This window comes from Myotis yumanensis, unplaced genomic scaffold (assembly GCF_028538775.1).
Source record: "Myotis yumanensis isolate MYYU_CA2020_CCGP unplaced genomic scaffold, mMyoYum1.0.hap1 SCAF_16, whole genome shotgun sequence".
NCBI lineage: Eukaryota > Metazoa > Chordata > Mammalia > Chiroptera > Vespertilionidae > Myotis > Myotis yumanensis.
In genome coordinates this window covers 17,197,800-17,215,323 of record NW_027223767.1, presented here as the reverse complement: position 1 = coordinate 17,215,323, position 17,524 = coordinate 17,197,800, and the positions used below count along the sequence as shown (strand labels likewise).

The 17,524-nt window shown below is 47.7% G+C and overlaps 1 protein-coding gene across 1 annotated transcript; it reads right to left on the bottom strand.

Moving 5' to 3' along the window:
- Positions 1–395: 395 nt before the first annotated feature.
- Positions 396–3,477, bottom strand: LOC138994844 (phosphofurin acidic cluster sorting protein 2-like). Its single transcript, XM_070395041.1, is given in 3 exon segments — positions 396–1,367; positions 1,369–1,906; positions 2,477–3,477. Coding segments are annotated over 3 exon segments (2,502 nt in total). The 5' UTR covers positions 3,469–3,477.
- Between the last annotated feature and the right edge of the window lie 14,047 nt (positions 3,478–17,524).

Here is a 17,524-nt window from a genome sequence, read left to right as displayed (position 1 = left end):
CCGCCCAGCTCTGAGTCTGGACACCAGCTGGTGCCAGCTCCCAGGGCTAAGCTGAGCCCTGGTTCCCAGGAAGGGCAGGTCTCCAAGGCCAGAACCCTTCTCACTGACAGTGCTGGGGGTCCTGAGGCCAAAACACACCTTCCATGATGCTCCATCTCAACTATGATGTCCTGACCTCCCACCTGCCGGAGTGTTCTGGTTATTGAACAGACCATTTGGGGGTCCCAGTGAGGGCAACCCCCTTAGGTTCCAGGCTGTGAGCGCATGCAAACTCAAAACAGTTTCTCTGTGTTTCCACGGTCTGTGTCGATAATTAACTGAACTGTTGACAGAAAAGCAGCTGGGTCCTCCTGGGCTTGGCCCAGGCAGGGTGAAGGGCAGGGGGAGGGGCGGGGCTAGAAGGTGGAATTGTTGTGTTCGAAGATGCAGACTGGGAAGTGCTTGACGTGGGAGGACCACTGGGCTGCCAGCTGGAAGAACGTCACGTCGTTCCACTCCACGCCGTCAATGAGGACCCGCTGCCTGTGCTCCTGGTTCTGGGCAGAGCAGACCAAGCGGCCAATGCCCTGGATGCACTGGCTTTTGGACTCCAAGTCTGGGCCCTTGTCTTTCTTGGACAAAGACATCACCTTCTTTTTCTTCTCCTCGGTGATCACAGTCATGGACATTGTGAGAGTGGCTGCAGCCTCGCCGCTGCTGGGCAGCCTGCTGACCTGGAGAGACCGGAAGGTGCCCCGGAGTGTGTTTTTGGTGGCAGGCAGGTCTCCCTTCTCCTCGTTCCTCTTCCTGTTGGTGGGCTGGGCTGCCTCCCAGTAATCCACCTGCAACTCCATCAGCTCAGCACCCACACTCTGGCCGGGGGAGGACGGGCCCCCACTCACTGACGACAAGGAAATTAGCTTGTGTGTGGCCTCCCTGGCGGTGGACAGAAGCACATTGGAGCATGAGGGGACGGCTTCAGCTGAGTCTCCTGAAGTGGCTGAAATTGGCTCCACTCTTCCAACTTTCACTGCCCACACAAAGGGAATGAACTTCTGTGAGGACAGCTCGTCCGGGCTCTTCGGCTTCGAGATGAGCATGGCCTCTGCGATGGGCAGCTGGAGGACACAGTTGGCCCCTGTGAGGTACTCTCTGATTTTCAACACAATGTTCTGCACAGCATCCTGGGAATCCAGGTGGTAGAGCAGTTCCCACCAGGCCAGGTCCCGTAGGAGTTTGTGGTAGCGGCAATCCACGGAGCCCAGGTACCTGGCCAGGGGGTGGGAACCCAGTGGGATGACCAGGAAGCGCATGTGGTCCAGCCAGTCCGGGGCCTTGTGGGACAGCTGCTCCACAAAGGCCCGCAGCACGGTGCTGAAGTACTGCTGGTCCCCCCGCCACCGCGATCTTCACTGGCATTGTGGCCTCGGTATTGCAGTTGCGGTATCTTTGTATCCAGGAGATGATGGAGCTGAAGGCCTCCTGGACATCCACCATGGAGCCGGTGCACACGACGGGCAGCGTGTGCTGCTGCAGGACGTCCGACAGGCACTGCCCCTGCCTGTCGGAGGTGTTGATGAGGATGATGTTCTTGGGCAGATAGTCGTTGGAGATGAGGCTGTGGTTCAGTTGGTCGAACACAGTCTTCCTGGGGACCTGCAGTTGGCTCTGTGGGACTGGACAGCGCTCCTTGACCAGGCTGTTGGACGACTCATTCAGGGACCTGCTCCAGCCCCGGCGGGCAGGCTGCTTCCCCTTGGAGCTGGTGGAAGGGATGACCAGAGACTCGGTCTTGGTGGTGCGCCTCTTAGTGAGCATGTCCTGGCCAGAGGTCCCTGCCTCCGGGCTGTCCCCAGGCTGTGCCGGCTGCGGCCCAGGGTTGGGCATGCTGTGGGCCACCCACTCGGAGTCACTGTCGCTTGACAGGCTTTCACAGTATAATCTGGGCCTGTGGGTCCTGAGGACTCTGTCGTCCTCCTCCATATCTGGGCTGGACAGGCTTTCAGAATATGTCATGGGCTCAGGCATGGGAGGGGTTGGGAGACGGTCATCATCCTCCATGTCTGAGCCACTGTCGCCGGGGCACACCACGCTCTCAAACAGAAAGGCCAGGTCTTTGTCCACATCGGGGACTTGCTCCTCAGACTCCTGCTCCGAGTCCAGGACCTCCACCGTCATTTGGTACCTGCCCAGCCACTCTGCGACTCTCTGCTGGTAGTTCTGTTGCCTGATGGTGGATCTCCTCCTTCCTATCGGGTTCTCCAGGTCCAAGTCATCCTGGTCCAGGTCATGCCTGTGGGCGGCATTATAGCTGACCTTCAGCTCAGACTCTCCCTCAGAGAAGCTATGCGTGGCCTCCGCCCTGGTGCCGGCCGGCATGGCGTTGTCCAGATGGTCGATGGTCTGGCTGGATAGGGACAAGATCCAGCTCTTGACCACCTCAGCGGTGCGTGGGGTGCTGTAGCCCATCAAATCAGAGACATTGCCACTGAACAGCTGACCGCCTGGGCCCTGGGTCTTCATGGGCATGTTGGCCGGCGGAGGAGGCTCATTCTGCCTCCGGGCACTGTGTAAGCTCCTCGTCTCCGTCTGCCAGCTGGAGTGTGACAATCCTTCAAAGTATTGTCTGGTCTTGGGCTTGGTGTTGCTGAGGATGCTGCTATCATCCTCTATGTCTGGGCCACTGTTGCTGGGATTCTCAAGGATGTCAGAGAGAAGGTCCAGGTCCTCCTCCATCTCGGGGGCATGCTCTGTAGGGTCCTGATCCGAGTCCAGGACCTCTTCTGACATGTTGGACCTGGGAAGCAGTGCCATGACTTTCTGCTTCAAGTTTTGTTGCAGGCATTGCTGCTGCTTCTTGGGCTGCTCCAGGTCAAAGTCAGCTTCTTCCAGGTCCTGCCTGTGTGTGAGATTGTAGCTGGCGTCCAGCTCAGTGAAGCTTTCAGATTTCCCCTCCATGTAGCTATCCATGGACTTGGCCTTGGGGCTGCCCTGCATGCTGCCATCCTCGTCGTCGATGGGCTGACTGGACAGGGAGGAGATCCAGATCTCAGCCACTGTGATGGAGGACCCCTGGATCCTGCTGCTGAGGCTCAGCACCTGGCCACAGTCGGGGGGTCGCTGCATCACCTCGGCCATATGGATGGCACCTCTGGCCAGTGTCTTGTAGCCCAGGATGGTCCGGTTGTTATTGCACTTCCTCTGCTGCAGCATGATCTGCAGCTTGTTGCCTCCTCTCTTGAGGAAGTGGGGGTACTCCAGGGAGAAGGTCAGCACCAGGTCAGTCTCCACTGGTCCGCTGCTGGGCAGCACAATCTCGTGGGATCTCAAGATGCCCTTGGAGCCCTGCATCTGCACTGCTATCACCATGGAGATGAGCTCCTTCTCCAGCTCCTTCAAGACCACCAGCTTCTTTAAAGTGAAGGTGCACAATCTGGGCACGCAGCTAGGTCTGGAGCAGTCCACCTCCCAGGTAGAGAAGAAAGTCATGGGCACTGGTGTGTTGGGCACAGTGGGCGAGCGGGCCAGGCCCACAGGTGGCGAGGAAGCTGCAGCTGCTTCCAGCGTACAGGTACTTGATGGTTTCTCCCCCTGTGGTGGGACAGAGGAGGGACATGATTGGTGGCAAGAGGTGGGGCCCAATGATCGAAGGAGAGAGTAAATGACACATAGTCACACGCTCATCTGTGACTAGCACAGGTAAGGCCTGCATGGTGGCCTTTCAAACTCAGAGACATAAATTAACCACAAAGTTAGCCTGAAGTTAAAACTTGTTACCTAAACGCTGTTTATGGTGAATAGTCATGTGCTAGGCCAGTGTCTTCCCTGACAAAGGTCAATCTTTACCTTAACTGAGCCTGTCTGTTGTCTTTTGGCATCTGTGATAACATACCTTTGGAATGTTAAAGGAATTTCCCTTTTTCTCATCACCTAGGAGCACAGGCACTGCTCTGTGCTCTGCACAGACCTCAAAGCTGCTCATTCCTATTGAGTTCATTGCTAACTATCCTGTGAGCACCTGTATAAGTGAGGTATGTGTCTCTCATTTTACTTTTTATCTAATCCCAGAGATTTCCCTGCTTTGCTTTCTCCTGCCTCCCTAAGCAATGGATTTCATGTGACCCACATACATCTCCACTTTTGATTGTATGTGTAAAAGCAGGTGCAATACTGCCATTCTTGGAGCACTACCTCAATACAGTGAGATTCTGTTTTCCGGCCACTGTTGACAGTTGGGCTCCAATAAACTCACAAAAGTTCTGCACAGGGTTGAATGCTGCCCACATGGATATTTACTTGGCTTACTGAGGCAAAGGTCACACAGGAACGCCCTGCAGACCCAGACCCGGCCTAAGATCCAGCAACGGGCCCGTTGGGCCTCCAGTTCCCTGCCAGTCAGGTGAATTTGGCCGAGTTATCTCTTGAATCCAGAACCTTCCTTTGCTTGTGATAGAGGGTTCGACTTTAGTTAAGCTGTACTTTTAAATCCCCAAGGTGGAACGAAGGTTAAGGGTTGACAGAATCAAGGCTAAGGAGAGACAAGAGGAAACTTTTTTAGAAAAAGTAAACAAACAAACAAAAGAAGCATGGGGTTGCTCCAAGGGTGTTTCCCCTTCTCACTGTTAGTTTGGGAGAACTTGAAATTATCATAAAAGAGGAAGCTACTAAGGCTCCTGTAGATACTGGGGCTATCTTATTTTTCTTAACCGCACCCACTAATTGTTTCTCCATCAGACTAAAACTTCTGTACAAAAATGTCTGTTTTTTAATCAAAACCTGTTTCCTTTCAACCAGGGGTTGTTATGGACCCATATATATATATATAGTTTGCTAATGAAATCTTTCCCAATTCACCTGATAGTTGAGGTTTTTTTTTCTTTTATATGAAATCAGTGATGCCTACATATGCTTTTCCCAGGATAGTTATATATTTAGAATAAATGAACCAGATACTGAACCAAAAGGGAAAGTAATGATTTTAAAGGAACCTTCCAGGAGGAAACTAACCTTGAGACTGACCGAAGGTTTGGTAATCATCTTTTCTTTATTAGTATCTTCCACCAGAGCCTGAGAGATGGCTTAACAGGGCACCCCCCCTATTCAGAATGTCTCCAGACAGCTCAGAGACATGCAAACATGTCTCTAACACTGGGCTTGCTCATAGGTCTCTCTATAGATGCGGAACCAGCCCACAGTGACTTGAGAGTCCTCTTATGGAGTACATACTCACCAAGTGGGAGAAACTTGACCCTGAGTCCCCCAAGGAAGAAGCCAATCTTCTTTTGTTACACCACCTACCTGGTCCCAATATAAAGTGTGTAATAGAGAGGTTTGGCACCATTAATTTTAAGACTATCATGCAGCTAGAACCTGTTTTTCATTCCCAAGGGAGATGGACAGAGGTTTCATATACCTGAAAGCCTTTATACCTCTCAGAGGTGTGTGCTTTCTGGAAGCTAGAAAAATGTTCCCAAATAGAAGGAAACATTCCCAAAATGGGCGAATGAATTTGTCAGTCCCTTGCCAACATTTGGGTGGCAACCCAGTCCCTGGGGTATTGAAAATGACTATCCTTGTTTTACGAATGAAGTTTTCAAGGGGCCAGAGGTTTGGCTGCAGAAGCAATTCAAAGCCCACCAAATCCTTTTACCTTCCCCAAACCACCCCCCTAATTCATTTCAGAAACTTATAGATAACTCGAGGCCCAGTGCACAACATTCGTGCACTTGGGGGGTGGGGGGGTTCCTGTAGATAGGCCTGCGCCCTTTAGCAGTCTGGGAGTCCTCAGGGGCTGTCCAACTCACGACTTAGGCCCGCTCCTCGCCTCCCTCCTCCCTGCCCCCCAGTGCACTGACCACAAGGGGGCAGCTCCTGCATTGAGTGTCTGCCCCCTCGTGGTCAGTGTGCATCATAGTGACTGTTCTGCCATTAGGTCGATTTGCATATTACCCTTTTATTATATAGGATTGGCTTCATGCAACCAAAGTCCCAGAACCTTTGAAGTGAAAATACCTGAGTTCATTTTTTAAAATAAAACTACAAATCTCTGGAAGGTATGTCTGATCCCAATAGAAAAAAAATACCTCATCCACCTACACAAATCACTTTAGCTTATTGCAACTATTTCTTTCTAACTTAGTAAATTTTAATGAAAGTTATTGAATAACTAGATATTTTGAAATAACATGAAATACTGAAACATTTATTGCAAGACAAGTTAACCTGCTTTTGGGTTTTTTAATACATAAGGTTTATAAAATGGGTTTGCAGCTGTTGATATAATGACTTGTGTTTTGTTGAAGATGTGTTTCTTGGAAGTGAGAGTGTGATTAAAATATGTTCACCAACGTCAATCTAAGGAATGCTGGTTGTTCACTTTTGTGCTTATCATTGGGGAAAGTAAGGCTCCTAAGAGTTAAAAGTTCCAGTTAAGTTGGAGAAATTATATAGTTGTGATAATAAAAGGCTTGAGGTAGGGAGAGTCATAGTTGAAGGAAAAGGACAAATGTAAGTTCCTGTAAGGAGAGTTATTTCTGAATGGGTAAGAAGGTTTGTGAAAGTAGAGAAAAGGTTTGTAAAAGGGGGTACAGGCTATAAAATTTTGTGAACGTTTGAACTTTATAAAAAAATTCTTGCATTTTCTCTGTACAAATTAGTAATTCAAATTATGTGTATGGTCTGTATGTGATGTGTTCATCTATGTGATATGTATGGTGAATTTTCAGCCTCCAGATGGCATTACTAGCATATAGTCTTTTAGTGGCCTAAAAAGATTAAATACTTATGTAAATGAAGGCAAATTCTGTAGTCTGGACAAAATATTTAATATTAAAACTGTTTCTAAGTGTGATTAATGTCTTTCAGAGTTATTTCCATGAGTCTGTGTTTGCTTTACTTCGATTTACAAAACGTCCAGGCTGTAAGCTTTTGTGTATGTATATTTGCAACCTTCACAAAGTTTCCAGTTTAAGAGACTTTTTAAACCAGCGGTTCTCAACCTGTGGGTCGAGACCCCTTCGGCGGTTGAACGACCCTTTCACAGGGGTCGCCTAAGACCATCCTGCATATTAGATATGTACATTAGGATTCATAACAGTAGCAACATTACTGTTATGAAGTAGCAACGAAAATAATTTTATGGTTGGGTCACAACATGAGGAACTGTATTTAAAGGGCCAGAAGGTTGAGAACTACTGTAATTTAAACAAAAGAATGACTTTGAGTTAATTCTAATGGGCCCTGGAATACTTCAAGGATTTCTTCTGTATCCTTATTGAAGGAATGTTTTTAAACTAAATTAGGCCTATTTTATATGCTTGAAATTACATGGGAAGCTTAGCTAAATTAAAAAATAAAAATGGCTGATCTATTTGTGTACATATGCTTTTATTACAATGGATGTTCTAAAGATTTCAACCTGCTGTATGAGGGACCCACCCACCAAGATTCAAAGAAAAGGTCAAATAGGAAGCTCTCAGGGGTAACAGTTCACTTGTCAGTGACACCAGTCCAGCCAAGAGGGATGGTTCCCTGTGAGGGCGTCTGGCAGTGGGACTCCAGATATTTGCGGCACAAACATTGGAAGTTTATGAATTATTTCCAGTGCTCAATACAAGAAGCCATGGACAATGTTTTAAAATCTTACATATTATTTGTTCTTCTATAATTGAAATTATGCATTGAATCTAAATATACATGTACTTATATATATATAATATTATTCTCTCTCATTTTACAGAAATTATTTTCCAAAAATTAATGTCTTAAAATGTTAAAGCTTACTAAACAAGCAAAGTTTTTTTTATCAATTGCATTATAATCAAATCTATAACCATGCCACTTTGTTTTGTCATTCATAGACAGTTATTGTTTTACTCTACTGCATTTTCAAATATGTTACATCTTTAGAAAAATCCCTGAAAAGAACTCTGACTTATTCCAGATTAAGGTTTCTAAGCAGGTCACAACTTTGAACTGAATGAAGAAGTATAGAACTCCAAGGAACAACTGAATTTATGAAAATACTGGCAAATAATCAGGATAAACCAAAAAAATGGGTATGGGACTAAATGAAGTGAAGATGATTATTGTTGTTATGACTCTGTTTAAAATACTGCTAATTTTTAAAATTTTTTCTTTTCAAAAATATAAGGAAAACTAGAAGCAGACATTCTACATTACTATCAATGACTCACTAAGGTTACAGGGAATGATAAATCAGTGACATTCATTTCACAGTACTCCCAAGAGACAAAGACTTCAAAGACCAAAACATACAACCAGGAGATTTTTGTTTATTGAAACACATTCATTAAAGACTCTCTCCAACGTGTTAAAAAGGACCTTACCTTATCAGAGGCCTAACCACAGATGGACATCTGTCTCTGACACTGGTCTCCATCCACCATGGACATTGAAGACTTGTCAAGGATGAGAAACCACTGGCCATGGGGGCCGACAGCTTCCCCAAGAAGTCAGCAAGGCCTGGATGCTCACAAATTACTGCTGCTCAAACCTTGTTCTTACTTCACTTCATTGTTATTGATTAAATGTACATCAGATGATTTTATATAGTTATTACCCTCCTTATGGTTTTCTAATGGAAACAATATCTATCTCCCCAGGCCCCTCACTTATTAAATATGAAAAGTTGAATTTGGATACTGCTAATTTTTCCCACCTACTAGACAATGACATTCTGATGATCAGTTATGATAAGGAAAGAGTGGAGAGTCTTAATTCATCTGGCCAAACATAGCATAAGTACAAGGGACAGTGGATGAAGAAGGAAAACATATAATTAGCTTAGTAAACAATTATGATAATACATGGAAAGTGATTTTTGGTTGGTTGGGATGCTTATTACCTTCAGTCTAGCACTAAACATTTTTTATTCCTAAATGGTGTTAATGCTTTAATGCTGTTGCTTTTGTTCCTGGTATGTAAATGTTATACTACATGCAAAATACCAAAATGTAAGACAAGCAGCAAGAGGACTCTGCACATGGTAGCTCAAAATATAAAGTTGATCCAGAATATTTTTTAACAAGGACATGTAGGATGATCTCATGGCCTCCCATTCTCCTGCCTTTTTATTTTGAATAATAATTCCACCTTGAATGCCATTTAAGGTTATAGTCTTGCTCATCCCCAATGGTCCATTGTTTAGCACGACAAAATACTAACACTGATCATCAATGCATAATTTGTATTAATTTATGAACAAAAGGAATATGTATGGATGAAAAAAAGGGCCCCATGCTAACCTGACTAGCTCAGGGAAGTCCTGCCTGGAGGCCTTGCAAACTCAGAGACCTTAAGTAACTACAAAGGATGGTCTGAAATAAAACACTAACTGAAAGGAGCTCATGGTGGGTAGTCATGTCCTAGTCTGGCATCTTCCCTGACAAAGGTCAATCTTTACCGTAACTGAGCCTGTGTACGGCCTTTTTTCATCTCTGATAACACACCTTTAAATTATCAAAGGAATTTTCCTTATTTTGGACAACACAAGCACAGGCACCGCTCTGTGCTCTATGGAGAACACAAATCCCCTCGGTGTTATTGAGTTCATTGTTGACTTGAAACTATCCTACGTCCACCATTGTAAGAGAAGTATGTGCCTATCATTGTACCGTTTATCCCATCACAGAAGTTTCCCCACTTTGCTTTCTCCTCTCTCCGTAATCTATCACCATGGATTTCATGGAACCCACATAAGTCTGCACTTTTCTTGTAACTTATAAAATAAGATGCAAAATTGCCATTCTCTGGAGCATTCTCTCAAACCATTGAGATTTTGCTTGCCTGCAATTATTGACACTTTGGTTCAAAAAAAAACAAAACACGCAATACTTTTTCACAGCTTTGAAAGTTTTTCACGTTGATAAGAGAAAAGGTTCTTGGCAGGAAAAGTAGAATTGCAGGTGAGGAATAGGAAACACATTAGTATCTTAGGTCATTTCTTAGCAGAGGACGGACAGCACATGCTTGTATTAACAGTGCCACCCATGCGATTTCTGACAGAACATCCCAATGTAAGATGAGACACAGAGGCTTTTCCTGGGGTGGAGGGTTTGGATATTAGCACATGTGATATGTCCAGGGTGGCACTGTTGTCATGGCAACAGAAGGTTATAAGGTCCAGGTCCCACAGCAGTGAAGAGATGGATCGCCAGCCCTGATAACAGGTCCCCCTCTTGGTATGTTGTGCAGCCCAGGGAGACCCTAGCTCCTGACCTGCAGGAGACGGGGACACAGATTTCTTTGAAAACTGGACGCTAGGAGGGATCTCAGGGGAGTAGCAGGGAGCCTTCTGGAACCCAGGTCCAGTTGACTCCTGGGGTTCTGGAGTTTGGGTTCACTGGGCCCCTACACTCACCCTGAGGCCATGCTGCATACTTGTGGGTGTATCAGGTATCTGTGCCTCCTGCAGGGGCATGGAGTTGAGGACCCCATCTGTGGGCTCTGGTCCAGTCTCCTGTGTAGAGCTCTGTAAAGACAGTTCCCAGTCACCAGGGGGAAAGCCTCAGAGCCCTGTTTTTGTAGGTTCTCTGTCACACGCACACAGTGTGATCTGCTGAGACCTTCACTGGAGGAAAAGGCGGGACAGTCTGAGGCCTAGGACTCCCATTGGCACAGATAAGGGACCCTCTGGAAGCCCATCTCCACCTGCCTGCCCTGTCCTGGGGTGTGATCACAGCAGGACGTCTAGGTGATCCACTGCCCTGAAATCTGTTCCTGCCCCGGGGTTCTCCCTTCAGGTTCCTCTTCCCACCATGTGAAGGGAAGGGATGTGGGCTGTACAGGGGTGGCCCTCAGAGGAGGCTGGCCTGGCGTGAATGGGTCTGACCCAGGCCACCTTCTCTTACCTGAGGGGATCTTCTTGAAAACGGCCAGAGATGTCGGACACGAGTGTTAAACCGTCTACAGAATCTGGAACAACTCTCCCTGCAGGGTCTCCGGGAACCAGAGCCCCGATAACTGGGAACACAACAAGAGAACATGTTGAACTGTCAACTGCCTCTTGCCAAGTGAGTGGCGGTTGGGCAGTTGCTAGAAAGTGGGTACCTGGTTACGGGGTTCCGAGTTCTATTAGGAAGTGACCTCACTTCCTGGGATTGCCCCCTCTGACTCCCCTCACCTAATAACAGCTATAGACAGTGCTGTGGGCTGCTGACTGCTCACCCACCTTCTCCATGGAGCACCAACAGTGTACACAGTGACACCAACACACCCTCTCCACAGCCCCCTAGAAAGTCTGGGCGCAGTCAGGGTCTGAGAGTTGAGGAGACAGACCTGGGTTCAGATTCAACCCCTCATTCTTACCTCTTCTTGATCCTGGACAAGTCACTGTTCCTGTTAGGGCCTGTCTCTCCTGCCTACACAATGGATTATTGCAGCATGTGCTTCTTAGCGATGTTCAGGCTCATGTGGGTAGTAGCTATAAAGTAGGAGAAATATCACTTATCAGTAGTGCCTCCAACCTCCTTTTTCTTCCTATGTCACCTGTGTCTACTTTTCTTCTAACCCCAGCCAAAGTCATTAGATCTAGAGTGTGTGTGTGTGTGTGTGTGTGTGTGTGTGTGTGTGTGTATCCCAGAACTAAGCACCCTCGTGGTCCCCGGATACTGAGGAATAAGCAATCTGTCAGGATTTGTAAATTTGGAGACCAACTCTGTAGGAGAGTGTGGAGCCTTGGCCTGGAAGGCCTGAACACTCCTGAACTCTGGGCTCTGAATGTCGTGGACATTGGTACATTGGGCAGCATCTGCCGCTCTACTGAGGTCAGTTTCCCAATTTTCCACTGAGGTTGGGTTCAGAACTGCATACTAGGAAGCCTGAGCTCAGAAGACAGGGGCCCAGCTCCCTCCACCTGGGGGGGGGTTGTGGACAGAGGTACACAGCTGTGGGTTCCAAAGCTGAGCTCCTTTTCAATACTGAGGAAATGACCATCCTGCCTGGTGAGACACACATATTCTAGCTGGAAGGAAACAGGTTTTGATTAAAAAACAGATATTGGTTAAATATTCCTGCCATTTGTACAGAAGCTTTACTCTGAAGGAGAAGACAATTAGCTGGATGTGGTTAGGAACAAATAAAGTACCTCCAGTATCTACAGGGGTCTTCATGGCTTCCCTTTCTATGATAATTTCACCTGCTCCCAAACTATCAGTGAGAAGGGGAAACACCCTTGAGTCAACCTTATGCTTGTTTTTCTTAGTTTTCTATTCCTAAATCCTATTTTTGTTTCCTATAATCCTAACAGTGGACAGATTTCTTTTCAGGAATTTTCTTACACAACTTTTTTAATAATTGTGTTACATTTGCTCGCAGAAACCAGAATAGCCAGGATTACATGTTCTAACAATTATATGTCTTTGTGAACCCAGCAGGTTATAGAGAAAACAAGGAACAATTGCTGGTTCCTCCCTGGCTGAGAGCAGCTTTTCTCCAAAGGGAGCTGGTAGAATTCCTATTCTCATCTTTCCTTAAGTCAGTAGGGAGTGCTAGTGGAGGGGACTGTAGGGGAAGGAAGAAGGGAGGGGAAAGTGTGAAGGATATAGTGGGGGAGTTAGAAAAGGGGCGAGATGGGGTGTTGGCATTTAATAGCTTCAGAAGACTTCAGGGACAGTCCCTAAAATTTCTCATTCCTTTCTTTTTAAAAAATAATTTATCTGTGCTTCCCCTTAGACTCTCCTCATTTCCAAATCAAGATATGCTTCCGTTCATTCATTCAGTCTAATGTTAGAGCTGGCATTTTTCTAATTCTTATTGCATTCCAAAAAGGTAATTGAGCCGAGCCGGTTTGGCTCAGTGGATAGAGCGTCGGCCTGTGGACTCAAGGGTCCCGGGTTCGATTCCGGTCGGGGGCATGTGCCTTGGCTGCGGGCACATCCCCACTGGGGGGCGTGCAGGAGGCAGCTGATCGATCTCTCTCATCGATGTTTCTGGCTTTCTGTCCCTCTCCCTTCTTCTCTGTGGAAAATCAATAAAATATAAAAAAATAAAATAAAATAACTTTAAAAAAAAAAAAAAAAAAAAGGTAATTGAGGCACGCAAAGACAACTGCGTTCTGATGGATATCTTCTGTATAACATGCCGGAGAACATGCCAGAGAACACCATACAGGTCTGTGGCAAACAAGGAGGCCTCACACATCCTTCTCTCCTCCCCATCCCTGAGTGGAGGCGTGTCCTCCCCCAGCCAGGGCGATGGCGCCAAGCTGATGGAGCTGCAGGTGCATTACTGGATGGCAGTCCAGCCCACAGACAGGAAGAGAGACACAGAGAAAAAAGACCTGCCTACCGCCAACAACACACTCAAGTGCACCTTCCACTCTCTCCAGGTCAGCAGGCTGCCCAGCAGGGCTGAGCTGCAGCAACACCCACTATCTCCATGATGGTGGCACCAAGGAGAAGAAGAAGCAAGCACTGGTTTTGCCCAAGAAAACCAAGGACAAGGTCATGGAGTCCAAAAGCCAGTGTGTGTGGAGGGCACAAGCCTCCTGACCTGCAGGGCCAAACACCAGCAGAACATGCTGCGGGTCCTCATCAAAGGTGTGGTGTGGAATGACATGAAGTTCTTCCAGCTGGCAGCCCAGGATGGCGGAACGACCAGTGGAATGACTGGTCGCTATGACATGACCACCAGGAGCTGCCCCCAGACTGCAGGCCTCAGGCCAGCCAAGGGGGGCCAGGAGGGGCTCCCCTGATCTTCCCGCCGGCTCCCTGGCAGAGGGAGGTGACTGTCCGCAATGGGGGAAAGAGGAGCAGGGCAAGGGGGAGAGGAGCACAGGAATAGTGAGCTGGTAGAGCCAGGCCGGCTATGATGGGTACCAGCAGAGGCCCCTCAATCACACTGCCGGTTGCCCCAGTGATCGGCCCTGATTGCTGGTCAAGCCTACCCATGCATGAATTTTGTGCACCAGGCCTCTAGAATATACATAATTTTGCTAAGTCCAAAGAGCATTAAGAATCGCCATAAAAAACAAAAATTTTTTTTAAAAAACCACCATAGGAGAACCTATAACATATGCCTCTCATTCTGAAGCTTGAACTGATCACATTTTGAATAACATTTGCTCAGCTGGGACACAGGGGAAAAAGCATGCTGTGTCAAAATATATCCCTAAGAGTTTAAGAGCATGAAGGCCATTGTCAAATAAAATATTGACTTCTGGTTTCCACTCTGACATATAAGACCTTGGAAGTCCTTACTGCCATCCTTACAAGAAAAAAAAAATCCAAGAAACAGGAACTTTTTTTCAATCCATCTGAAATTAACTATGACTATGAAATTAACCTTTGCACCTGCAAACCACTGACATTAGGGCTTCATTAGCACAATACAACCTCGCTGATCTTCCTCACAAGATGGAAAACATCTTTTCCACTCAAAGTGAGAGACAAAATAGAAAGGCATGATAAGAGAAGACAGATTTGACCACATCAAAATGTAATGCATCTATTTGGCAAAACACACATCAAATTGTGACAAAAGGCAAACTAGAGAAACCATTTGCAAGTTACATGGCAACAAGCTGACATCCATGACAATGGAGATTTCCTAAGAAGCCAATGGAAAAGAGGGCAAAAGGTCTCAAACTGAAGAAATCAGCCAAAAGTATGTGAAAGATACCCAACTGCAGTTTAAACCAGAAGGAAAAATTCAAATGAAAATATTGCTCTTTCCCGCCCTGGACAGAGTGCCTCATCCGTTGGTTGGCCAGTCACCTATACACCAAAATGTTGCAGGTTCAATTCCCGGTCAGGACACATACCTTGGTTGTGGGTTCTGAAAATGTTCTGGAATTAGAGTGTTTGTGATGCTATGGAACAGTTGTGAAAAATTGTGAATGTACTTGATGTTGGAATTTATACTTTGAAGGATCATAGAGTTAAAATTTATATAATTTAAATTTATTTTTAATATAATATTATTACATTTTATTTAAAAAAATTTTATTTTACTCAATAGTATGAGAAAAATACAATAAACTTCTAAGTATATGCAAGATAAACAAAAAAAATTTAATGCTATTATTGGGGAGGGGAGGTCCTCTCTGCTATGGCAGCTGAGAACACTCTGAGGCCCAGGACCTGGGACCACAGGAGTCACAGGAGCTGAGGCAAGTGGCTCACAAGCTGCAGGTGGGTCCACATCTGGAGGCTCAGTGACAGCTGTGCCTGGAGCCTGCTCTGGCTCTGGAGAGGGCACCAGAGTTGGCGTTTCCTCTTTAGGTGTTTCTTCATCTTGCTCTGGAGCTGCTTCTGTAGATACAAGAAGAAAACAAGTTACCACCATGACTGCCTTTGTGTGCCTTCCAAGGAAGGAACCTCCCATCTCCATCCCTGAAGTCTCAGTTCAAGCCCCCTCCCCAGGAAGTCCCCCAGACTGCAGGCCCTGGGCACTGACCTGAGCACCTCTGTGCTCCTGCCTAAGCCCAGCCTCTGGGAGCTCTCCTCTGTGTAGCCCAGCCACGTGTCCTCCCCTCACACACACCACCCACTCCTCCTCCTCCTGTGTCTCCACCTCAGTGGGCTCAGGTGCTCCAGCTGTGAGTGGAGATACTGGGCCTGGGTTGGCAGATGTGAGACTGGAAAGGTGAGCTCTATGGAGGCCGATAGCATCATCAGGCTGGCAAAGTCTGGCGGCTGAAAAAATGTTCAGGGTACTGGTCCAGCCAGATGTCCAGGATGCAGGAGATGGCTCTGAAGAGAGAAAAGTTGGAAGCAGAGTCTGAGTCCTGGCCTTTCCTTCCCACAGCCCTCCCAGAGCACCACTCAGAGAGCCTGGGGTCCTGTGCCCGCTGCTCCTGCCCATCCAGAAGCCAGACCTACTCCTGTCCACCTTCAGCCTGGCAGTCCTGGCAGAGACGCGCCTGGTCACCCAGGAGGGGCTGGGAGAAAGCCCTCCTCACTGAGAGTCTGGGGCAATGAGGGAGCCGCCTGTCCCCTTCCTCAGGGGAACCTGACATGCTCTCTCAGTGTCCCTGTTCCCTCCCATACCTTCCCACCGAAATGGCACCTCCGTGAGGACAGGAAGGGCTGGTGTCCACTCTGTTCATGTCACTCATTGGCACTCAGTAGGTGCTCCAGGTATAGCTGACCAATGAGTGAACAAAGAAAATCTGTCTGCACCTCTGGCTGCCCAGAGACCTGCTAACACCTCAGACTTTGGCTCCTGCACCTACACGCTGCCTAATTCACTAGCTTCGCTGTGGGGCTCTACTCCTCCGTTGACATTTAACTCCCATGGGTAGAGAGCAACAGACAAGCTGCCACTGAGGAGGTTCTACCAGATTAGTGAGCAAGGTCCCTGGACAGGGGTGCAGGCAGGGCTGAGATTAGGAGAGGAATGGTATGAATTTTCTGAGGGGCTCACTGTGTCCCCACTCACCCACACCACCCATGTCCACATGCACAGCTCTCTGACTCCTGCCATTTGTTCTAGGAGAAACTCTCAGACCTCTGCCCTCTTGCAGAAATTCCACCATGAGTGGGATCCAGGGTTCAGCCAGTTCCTGGAATTCAGGCCCCATACTCCCGGCAGGACTCTGATCCAAACACACGTTTTCTGTTGAACGGAGGTACACCGTCCTCTTCACAATACGGGAAGATGCAGCCATAGGGAGAGGCCAGGAGGACGTCACATCAGCTTTCCTGTGGACACTACGAGCCTGTGCAGCCGAGTGTGACTAAATAGCTCCCGACAAGAAGGAAGCTCTGGAGTGCAGCGTTGGGGTCTGCTCTGAGCACTGGATTATGGTCAGTGCCTAGAGACCTGTCTGTACCTGGCAGGGCTTCTCATATATTTGCTGAGTGAATGAGCCCAAACCAGCCCCATCTCAGACAGCTGGGTGAGTCTGAATTCCACCGCTCAACCCTGAAGTTTCTGATCTGGCTTCACCCAGGACCGGGACCCATAATGGAATCTCCAATCTCTTTATCTAATGAGAAACGTGCTTAGCCCTGGGCCCCGAGGAGAATCACAAATTTGGCAGAGACTTTGTCAACAGGAAGAGAAAATGACCAATTGGCTGAAACACAGCCCCTCCAGCAGACCGCTCCAGTGTCCCGGCACCAGAGGCACCACAATGAGACCCTACAATAACCCTATGGGTCTCACATTCTGGGGAACAATCACTTAGAGACATGCATTGACCTGAAGATTCACAGCAAACAGGTGGCCAAATGACCACTGTGCTGTGCAGGGGCAGGGACTCACCTGGAACATGGCTGGTCCCACACCTGTTGTAGCAAACGCTCTATAAGAACACGGGAAGGTGGGGACAAATGTGGGGTCCCTGACAGGAAGGTGGGCACCTGGTATTTGCCCAGTTTGACCAGTCAGTGAGCCCAGGTTGTCGGTACCAAACTGGTCCTTGGTTTTTCTCTTCTGTTTTGCCTCATGAGGATGGAGTTTATTGGACACCACGAGAGGGTAGTGCTGGGCCCACTGGGCTGGTTGGCAGCTGGGCTCCGGGCTCGATAACCAGCCTCTGTGTTCTGTCAGGTGCTCCCATGGGAGGCCAGCGCTGAGT